Consider the following 10,434-nt stretch of genomic DNA (forward strand, 5'->3'; position numbering starts at 1 on the left):
GAATTTGTCTCTGGTGTAGTCTTGGAGCTCAAAAGTATTGGTACATGTACTCGTACTTGTACTGAGTACTGTACTTGGTATGTGTGCAACCCTACTAAAGATATAACACGCATGCTTATTTCTGATCTATGCACCTGGGAACCAAGGGTGGCCCTTCTCCATCTCCATGAAACAGAATCACAATTTAGATTCATGCTGGCTTGTTTAAAGAGACCCTGTTGCCAGACTATTCATTTTAACAAAAACATCCAATAAGATTATATGTGCATTTAACATATTTTATGCAGGTTACTTACCTGTAAATGTCCCCTTATGTAAACATCTAAAAACCCGGAGGCTGCTGCTGGCCACCCTCATCTTGAATGTAATGTCAGCAGCCCCAGCAGACTCGGAGCTGATGCATCTCATCCAGCAGCTATCTAGAAGGTTATATTGGGAGGTGAGGGAAGAGGCAGAGCAGTTAAGCCAGCAGAGACATTAATTAGACATTACCAGAGGGGGAGAGTTTAGGATTTCATATGGTGACAGGGTCTCTTTAAAGAAAACCTTTCCTGAGGCAAATGTGGTGGCTTGCATTGCTACTTCCTGTCCTCACAATGCCAGCTGTTTGATTGTCATGTTTACTTCCAATGCTTTCAGTCACAGACCAAGAACAAGGTTGTAGATAAAGGACTTCCCTGATCTGCATATTTGTTCCATGTCACCATTTGCTTTGTGTGGTGAATGCTATTTTCACTTTTCCTTTTATAAAGGAGCCAATGTTGGGATTTTTTCCTGGCCTAAAAGTGTGCATTTGCTTTAATACCTCAAACCACAAATCGCTGAACTTCCAGATGTCATTAACTCATCCACACTCACCAATGATGTATTAGGTGTGTTTAGGACAGATCATGATGTAGTTGTCTGGATTGTCAGATGTGCTCCCACCTCCTCAGGTAACAGAAATAAAAATAAAATATATATATTTTTTCTTTCTTTCTTTGCTATGTAGAAAAACGACAGGTAAGACTTTATTTTTCTAAATATATCCCACCAATAAAATCAGTTTTCCAAAGATCTCATAAAATAATTTGATCAGTGTTAATAATACTATACAGAAAATAAATGCTTTCTGAGGCAAACGTTACCCCTTTTGCTGCCACCTATGTAACTATTATGTCTGCGGATCGCAATTATCATGTGACATACAAAATCACAGCTGCCACCATATTATTTTACAGGGTCCCTGCTTTCAAAAAATATGTAATGTTTTGGGAGTTCTCATATTCTCGTTAATTAATGACAACAGCCATCAATGCATAAGTAATGAATTTATTTTGATCAACATTTTGTACAATTGAATACATTACTAATAAATTATCTTTTAGCTATTCCAGTAGATTACAGATTTTTTTCCTCCTTTTTAAGTAAATAAGACTGAAGGTGTATGCAAAACGTTGCTCTGCAAAGTGATGCACTGACCCAAAGCCAGAAAAAGTCTTTAGAACAACATTATGTACAACAATACGGACAACAGCACAGCCTCACTTCAGAGGAAACACGTAAAAGCTTCAATGGCTCTCTATTGTCTAGAACAGCCTTTCTCAACCAGAGTTGAGCAGTGGTGATTTGATCTCTTACCTACACTGACCATCAACGCAAGAGGGCACCTCCAAATTGACCACTGATATCAGGGAACACCACAATTTTTACTGTTTGCATTATTTTTTGTTATTATTACTCATTTCATTTCTAGATTATTACTAAAATGTTACACAGACCAGGAGGCTGTAATCAAATTATTTGGTATGCCAATTATTATTAGGTATGCCTTATTTTTTATTCTTATATATAATACTTTACACTATTTAGTAAAATTTAATGCAAACTATGGGTATAATTATTTTTACAGGGGTTCCCTGAGGACTGAAAAATATTGTTTGAGCTCCTCCAGAGTAAAAAGGTTGAGAAAGTCTGAACTAGAGTCACATCCATGATGATCTGTGAACAACAAAAAGGACATAATAAAGCAAAGGAACTAAGCATTTACTGACCAGCAGGAAGACAATACAAAGCCCAGTAGGCCTGAGGCGCAGGCTATCTCTGTTTGCAGCTGGACTGCAATAAATTGTAGGACTTGCCAGAGAACATACCATTTCTAATATAACTAGCCTTCACTAATATACACAGTTACTCCTGGTGCAGAGATTCTAGAACCGTATTCTGTATCAATTATTGCATGTAAATAATGGGGAACAGCTGAAATTGTGACCAGGCATCTTGGAATTCAAAGACATTTACAAAATTCTCAAGTGCTGTGTCAGATGATTAGGAATTTGTCAGTAAGGCAGTCATAAAAATATACAACACTGGTAGCATCGTAAGGCTGGGTACCCCAGTTTTCTGCCAAACACATATGTTTATATAACCCTTGGGGGAGAGGGGGGGGGTACAGAAGGTGGCTTTTTTAAAAGAAACAAAGATAATACAAAAGGACAACTTTATTTATTTATCAGTATATTTTCACTTTAGCATCGCTCAGGGACCAGTGATCATCACCTCATTCTTACTGGTTTCCTCCACCTGGAATTTACATTATTTTACCCAAGGCTCACCCTCTGGTATTTCATATAAAGCCTACTATTTGCTACCCTCTATTCTTTTAAAGGATAAGTGCACATTTGGATAGAAATGAACATTACACATGTTGCACCTCACACACAGCTGATTTGATACCTTATATATCAGGATCACGAAAGGTTTCTGACAAAAGAAAACAGATGAAGAGAAACTGTAGAAGAAAGCATGCTTGGTATCACTTTAGCGGAGTTCATCCTTGGTGATCCTTTCGAGTCAGTTGCAAGACAGACTGGTGCCTTCTTTAAAAAAAAAGTCTTTACACAAGGCTCAAAGCTTCCTACATGAGTCTGTACAAATAAGGATATTGAAACCCACGATGACCATTTACACATGACAAGGAAAAGGGAAAATGTAAAAAATAAGTTGCAAACATTCTTAATCTTTCTGGGTATATTAAGGGAGCTAAGTTTTATAAAAGTGCACTTGACTTAAAAGGTTATCGTGCTATCTATGTCCTTGGAGTTGTATGTAGAAAATGCTATACCACATACATAGTCTCACTCTATGGAACTTTATACAGCTTTTAATATAACCCAACCTTGGCAGTTTGCCCATCCTATAGAGCTTTACATAGTGACTGCTATGCACCGTCTCTTGAAGTTTCATGTACAGTTGGCATAATACTATGCCCTTTCAGTCTCCTTGAAATGTATTTATGAAAACTTAAGTCCCACCTGCTGGAGATGTGCAAAGCTCTTTCTTTGCCTATTTGCCACAGATTTTCCTCCAGCTTCTGGAGATTTACGATACTAATATACTCGGCTTCTAGAATTTTACATAGCTATAAACAACCCTCTGCTAGAACTTCAAAAAATTAACTAATAGGTAAGCTAACTGGCACCAAAATAAGTTTATGGGATAAAGCTCTGTTCTGATATGCAGCACCTGAATACAAATTGCACTTAATAAATGTCAATGTTTGCATATTTTCTCTGTTTAAATACCATGGGCAAATCCAAAATTAACTGATAGTATATCTTGGAGAAAGGACACATTACTTTATAAATACTCCAAAAGAAGCCTTGATCATGGACTACTAAACAAGGCTAACATTCTGTATCAATACTGAATTTGGCCAAATGATCCATGTGCTCACTGCATTAACTACATGTCCATTATTATACTTGTAAACATAAGGAGGTATCACTACATACTACCTTTGCATCATTTGCATTTTATATGTATTTGCAATGAATACCAATCAGAATGGACGTATTTGGAAATGCCTTTTTGGATCTACATAGATTAAACTTATAAACATGTATACCTGATTATAAACACATAAACCAAGTTTGAATTTCTAAACTTCACAAAATAAATTACTGACATAAAAGCACAAAATCCAAAATCAAGGGCAGTGTTATTAACGCCATGTATTTGATAACACAACATTCCTTCTTTTCTATTCAAAATAAAACTATATAGTCATTCTGTATATGAGGCTAAAAGAATGCGTTTGCTTTCAAAAATGGTCATGTAAATCCAATGACAGTAGCAATTTATTTACTAAATGGATCAGCATGGATTTGAAATTTGTTAATATTTGGCTCTGAAAATATGTACATATGTACATATATATGTATATAGACACACACATACAAATATATTATATATAGATATACACAGATATATCTATATATATTTACAGACATACAATAGACTTATTCAGATCAAGAGACATAGTTTAAATAACTATAAATAATTTATAGACAATTAACATAGAGCATGAAGGCGCCACGGAACTTGAGAACAGCATAGTAGCAGTTTGCGTGTCTTCGGACTAGCTTAGATTCCTCTTACCCTACAGAGAGCAGTCCTTCTTTATGAAGAAATTTAAATTATTCTGTTTGCACTGCTCGCAGCACAAATAAATCACTATCATCCCTCCCACCCTAACCCCACTTCAGCCTGCCATGAATTTACAAAATGACCCTCTATTCACGCTTTAAGAAAATCCTCCATCAGGCATGGATGGAATTTCATTCTAGTTTTAGGTAGGCTGGAGTTGAGTAGTTGAACATTAAGTAATCCAGTTTGTAGACCTCATACAGTTGAGTTTGGTGCTCTGAGCTGATGTTCTGGAAAAATTCTGCGGTCATTTCATCAGTAGTTTTGGTAGACTTGGCAAAGGTGGGAAATTTCAGATAGTTACCCACTCCTGCCAGTTGCAAGACATAATTAGAATCATCTTCTAAGGTTTCGTATTTTCCTATGAGATCATAATGGATATGACATGGATGGCAGAGAGAAAAGACCGTTTGCCAGTGCTCATTAAAGGGCTCTTCTTTTTGGGTGTGTGGATCAATAAGATAAGCAACAAACTCCTCAAATTTGACATCGCTGCCATTAAGCAGTGCTTCTTGGGTGGCATTTTTCCGCTGCCGCCTTATTATCTTGGTGCCATAGCGTTTGTGGAAAGATGTGTTGTATTTCTGGGTAAATTTATTTCTGTAGGCTGAAACCAACCTCTCAAAAGGTTCACGGACAAACAGGAACTTCATGAAATTTTTTAAGCGATGGTTAATTTCTGGAATGCTATACTGGTTGAGGGTCTTGAGGTTGGAGGAGACATGAGCCACATTTGCCGGTATTTCCATAGGGTCACTGTATTTACCTCTTCCTGTAAGGACCATCATTACCCTCTTCCAGTTGGTACACGCCACTTTTGGCACATAGCAGTAAATCAGTTCATGATATTCATCCACCACCAAGTGTTTCAGGTCATTGGGAGTTAGTACACGCCGTTTCCTGCTTAACACGTTATTGGCCCGACACACGTCTGTGACCTGATCTCGTCTCATCTGGTGCAAAACAGCATTGCTGGAGAGCTCCACCTTTATAAAGAGAACAGAAGCAGGGTTAGATACATATTAAAGGCCAGAATGTAGACATATGATTACAAATAACATTTCTGTCTAGCAAAGCCACATGTCCATTCCATATTTAAAAGCTAAAAAGTATGTGTTTTGTTCAGTGGCAGAACTACTGCAATAGTGACACGGAAATGTTGAAGGGAAAACTTAGCACATCTTCAGCACACACTCAGGACAGTTACAAAATTCCCATGTAACAACCTTAACCAGAAAACTGTATTGAGTGTTGGCATCATCATGTCATCATTCAATTGTCCATGTTACTGGATGTCAATTGTTACAAATCCATGAAAAAAATCCATGAAATACTTTATCGTTCATTCAACCAATATGGAGTCATTTTCATGTCATTTTCATCACCTAGCACAAAAGTTAACTTAGTTGCCTTTGTGAAGTAGAAATTCTTTTTTTTTTTTTTATAGCAGCACTCTAGAATTACAATTATTATTATTTTTTTTAAACTTTAATTCAAGTACAGAGAGGTGCTACAGTAAATGCCTACACAACAAACAGAGTGCTCTCCTCCAAATACCTACTTAGCACAAGACATCCTCCAAGCAAACTTTGTACCTAATTGGCCTCATAACATCACCCAATTTTAGAGCATTAACCAATCACATATTAAAATCAACCTTTTGTCCAGTTGCATTTTTACTGTTAGAGCCTGTGTCAATGACATCAGTTTGACATCAGTTTGAGATGCTTCTGAAATTATTTAGAATTCAGACAGGTGCATTTGACCTGCAGTCAATCTTCTGAACGGCACATTTGACCTGCTTTGAACAGGTCTTGCATTTCCAAAAATTTGTATAGAATTGCAAAACAAAAGCTAACAAAAGGCCATTGACACAGACTCTAGGGCTCCATTTACACCTTAGCGCTTTGTAGCTCAAATCTACACAACGCTCAACATTAAAAATCACATTGTCTTCTATGGTGTCTGTTTACACCTGAGCACTCAAGTGACTGTAGCATAATGCCCATCGCTCCAAAAAGCTTATTTTCACGCAAAAATTTTGAAAAACGTGTGTTTACATGCGTTTTTAGTGGCTTCTATTTAGGATGGGGCCAACAACAGTAAATTCTGCTTATGCTACAAGTAATGCATAAAACACTTATAAAAGCCTGTATATAGCTTATATATGCTCTTCCTCAGGCATTTTAATGCATTTTAAAGTAATGCAAGAATAAATGTGTGAAACTTGAATTTATACTACGTTGCACAGCACAAATCAGAGTGGGAGGTTGTGCAGCATGAGCCAATCAGGACATTGCTTTGGGCAAAGCAAATTAAAGCAAATAAAACATGTTCAGATACTGCAGGCAGGAGAGATAGACTATATACATCCAACAAGAGGAGGGGCGTACAAATAAGGAGGAACTCTGCAGTCAAATGATGGACATATAATGTCCAACAATAGTCTCTGCTACCATTCCAGAATTACAGGAAGCTTAAAGGAAGAGTTCAGCAGCATGAATTTTCTTAATAAAAGCTTCCTTAAAAATAAAATGGTTAAATAACATTGCAGCAGAGTTAGATGTAAAACTATTATATGTTCTGCTAGCACTGAGAACAGTATGCCCCCATTGTGTGTCATGTGTATTTTTAAGGCTGGGCACGACAGGTGGTTCCAGATTTCTAGCCTTGCAGTCTAATTGACATCCATCAACCTCTCAGCCTCGATATTTTTAAACGTTGAAATTGTTACCCACAGGTAAATCTCCGTAATAAGCCTCTGGGTCTTTTCTTCTGGCTATTTGGACACAGTGGGGTGAGGTAAACTCAGTACTCTTGTCTACTTCTCTCACAGGAAAAATGGACACATATAACAGCAACATTCAATTAAGAATTCTCTTCTGCTCCAGCTGCTTAATTCAAATTACAAAGGATGGTGTAACAAATATTATATTGAATCCCATTAATAAATGAAGTAGATATTGGCATAAAGCTAATGAGTTATAATGTGAAAAAGGAATATAGGCTCTGCAATGCACATTACATTATTTATAATAATACATAATTTACAATATTTACATTATGGGTCTTCTGTATTATTTTTGGATATTGGATTATGGACCCTAGATATTGCCGTTTGGACACTAGATTATATGCTCTCTAGATTTTGTACTGTAAATTATGAGCTCTCTGCATTGTACTTTGAATACTTATGTACAGTCATATTAGATATACAAAGTCCAAATCCCATTTGCACTGCCACGGTCTCACAACCACAAGGTATATGTGGTGCCCAGGTGACCACACGGATGGCGCCGTGCAAAACACCAACAGCAAACAAAAGTAATTCACCGGCACACACCCGAAGGGTTTTTAAAGTATTGATATGTTTATTCAATACCCAATGTCACATACTGTCATATGGTATCACACCGTATGACAGTATGTGACATTGGGTATTGAATAAACATATCAATACTTTAAAAACCCTTCGGGTGTGTGCTGGTGAATTACTTTTGTTTGATATTAGATATACAGGTGAAACTCGAATAATTAGAATATCGTGCAAAGTTCATTTATTTCACTAATGCAACTTAAAAGGTGAAACAAGGTTCCATTTATATATATATATATATAAATATATATATATATATATATATATATATATACACACACATACTGTATGTTGACGTACCGTGGGCATTACTACAATGGACGGCAATGCACCATACGAGTGTTAGTGCATTGTGATGCTATTCATTTTGAATGCCACCTCAACGCGCTAAAGTAACATGTGGTAATGGTGTTACAAAAATAGTGCATGTCTGATTTTGGTGTGTTAGTCCAAATGAATGGAATGCCTTTAATATTGCAATATTACACACAGCGAGGTACACAAATATCAAAAAATGCAGCACTCTAGTGTGACCACCCCTGGAGCACATCAGAGTTACACAAAAATAAATAAAGCCTGGCATCCACTGGTTCCCTACTGACATGAAGTATTGTGTTCTGCAGCACGGAAAACACACATTCTAGGGATGCTGAAATTTACATAACACCCTCTCCCCAGTGAGCAGTCATGGCTGATTTGCTGACAACTAATTATTCTGGTTGTTGGGTATGCCAGGAAAACTTATTTGAATAATGAGGACAGAGGCAGTTCTTCACAGGCACAAAACATTTTACTACAGTATATTTGCACATTTTTATAGCAGGCCATGCAAATGTAGGACATGTGTTTGGCTGTGTCTGGAGTTTTTTTTTGTTTTTTTGGAGATAACTGAATGTGCATGGGAATAAATTACATTGTTTTCCTCTACAGACCGACATTTACATTTTTTTACGTGAACAAATAAATCAAAATATTTAGTAAAATGATGACTTTCCAAGCACACAGTCATTTATATCTATACCTTATTGGAAAAAGCCATAAGTATAATGAATGGCACATGCTTAAATCAATAGCCCTAGAAAAAAAAAACGACACTGATCCAACAGTCTATTATATAAAAAGAAAAAAAAGGCATTATTGTTATTATGCCATTCTACTTTGGCTCATTTCTGAAGCAGTGGCATAAATCAGTATTTTAATTAAAGGGGTTGTCACACTGAAATATGGAAGTCACGAAGAAAGCTGTCTGTCTTGCAAGTATTTGTCGTACATACTGGTAGAGGTCAAATATATCGCTCAAGCAACTCACTTTGAACTTGAAAGTCAGCCAGGGCTACGCTGAAAATGTGCCAGACATGAGACATCTTAGAGGTACTAGATGCAGCATAGAGATGAGAGCGTTTCACATTTAGACTTTGCAGCTCACATGGAGAACAAGCTCCGATGAAACATATACATCATCCAGAAGAGTTCTGGCACATTTGGAATTCAGACTAACTATATTAGGCTAACAACCCATCAGAGTGTGTCTTTGCTAGGTTTTTCATTTAGTGCCCTTCTCATTTACCTGTTTGATCATTTAAAATAAATGTTTTAAAGGGAATGTATTGTCCTATCATTTTTTTAAGATGAAAGAGACCAGCTTGATTTAAGTTATTGTCTTAAGTCTTAAAATCCTTTTTTTTATGTGTATTTTGCAAGATATGTGTGGACACTGGGGCTGCCATTATAACTCATTACATATCAGGGATCCCAACCTGAAAAAAAGTAATTTCAGGGAGGTGCCCTTCTCATTTCAGGGATGTGCCCTCTCCACCCCCCTGAAATGATGGTAAATAGCAAAGAAGCTACTATTGCTTCCCGTGCTATCTGCTGGGTTTTTTTTTTTTAGTATTTTGACAGCTGCTGCCGTCAGAATAAAAAATAGCTAGATTGCTATTGGCTATTTCAATTTGCAATAGCCAATAGCAAGCTGGCTATTGCACCCGCCCTCTGCTGCTGTCAATCAGCAGAGGAGGACCTGATGGAGAGCTTCAGGTCCACCTCTGCTGATTAACAGCAGCAGTGGGCGGGTGCAATAGCTAGTCTGCTATTGGCTATTACAATTTGAAATAGCCAATAGGAGCCTAGCTACTTATTCCTATCCTATGCTGTGTTTTTTTTTCTCTGACTGAAGTTGGCCCCGAAGTCAGTAAAAAACAAAACAAACAGATATCAAGGAAAGGTCTACTCTGCTAGATAGAGCAGAGTAAACCTTTACGGGAGAAAATGTTTCTCCGGGAGCCGCTATTTAATAGCGGGACACTCCCAGAACGTCCAGGATAGTTGAGATGTCTGACATATGCAGGTTCTGCTTTGCAGTGCTACACAGTGGTTTTGCTTTACTGCTCATTCTCACAATTAATGTCTATGCATCAGCTGTCTCACTGAAAACAATGTACTTCCTGTGGATGATATCTTATCTTAATCCTGGGTAAAGGGTACCCTGTCAGGGTAAAATAAATCCTAAAGAAAGGTACCCTGTGATAAAAAAAAGTTCTTATAACCAATCCATCTCTCCGGCAGCTCATGCTTGCAATGTCTGCTTCGTT

The 10,434-nt window shown here is 37.2% G+C and overlaps 1 protein-coding gene across 1 annotated transcript in view; it reads right to left on the minus strand.

The window, feature by feature from the left end:
• Window positions 1-3,350: 3,350 nt before the first annotated feature.
• The window catches only part of CHST11 (carbohydrate sulfotransferase 11), a 31,545-nt gene continuing 24,461 nt past the window's right edge, over window positions 3,351-10,434 (minus strand). The window contains exon 2 of the mRNA XM_018553876.1: window positions 3,351-5,453. Coding sequence (XP_018409378.1) covers window positions 4,599-5,453 — 855 coding nt within the window. The 3' untranslated portion in view covers window positions 3,351-4,598. The remainder of the gene's footprint in view (window positions 5,454-10,434) is intronic.

Source organism: Nanorana parkeri, unplaced genomic scaffold (assembly GCF_000935625.1).
Source record: "Nanorana parkeri isolate BGI_ZX_2015 unplaced genomic scaffold, ASM93562v1 scaffold132, whole genome shotgun sequence".
NCBI classification, from domain to species: Eukaryota; Metazoa; Chordata; class Amphibia; order Anura; family Dicroglossidae; genus Nanorana; species Nanorana parkeri.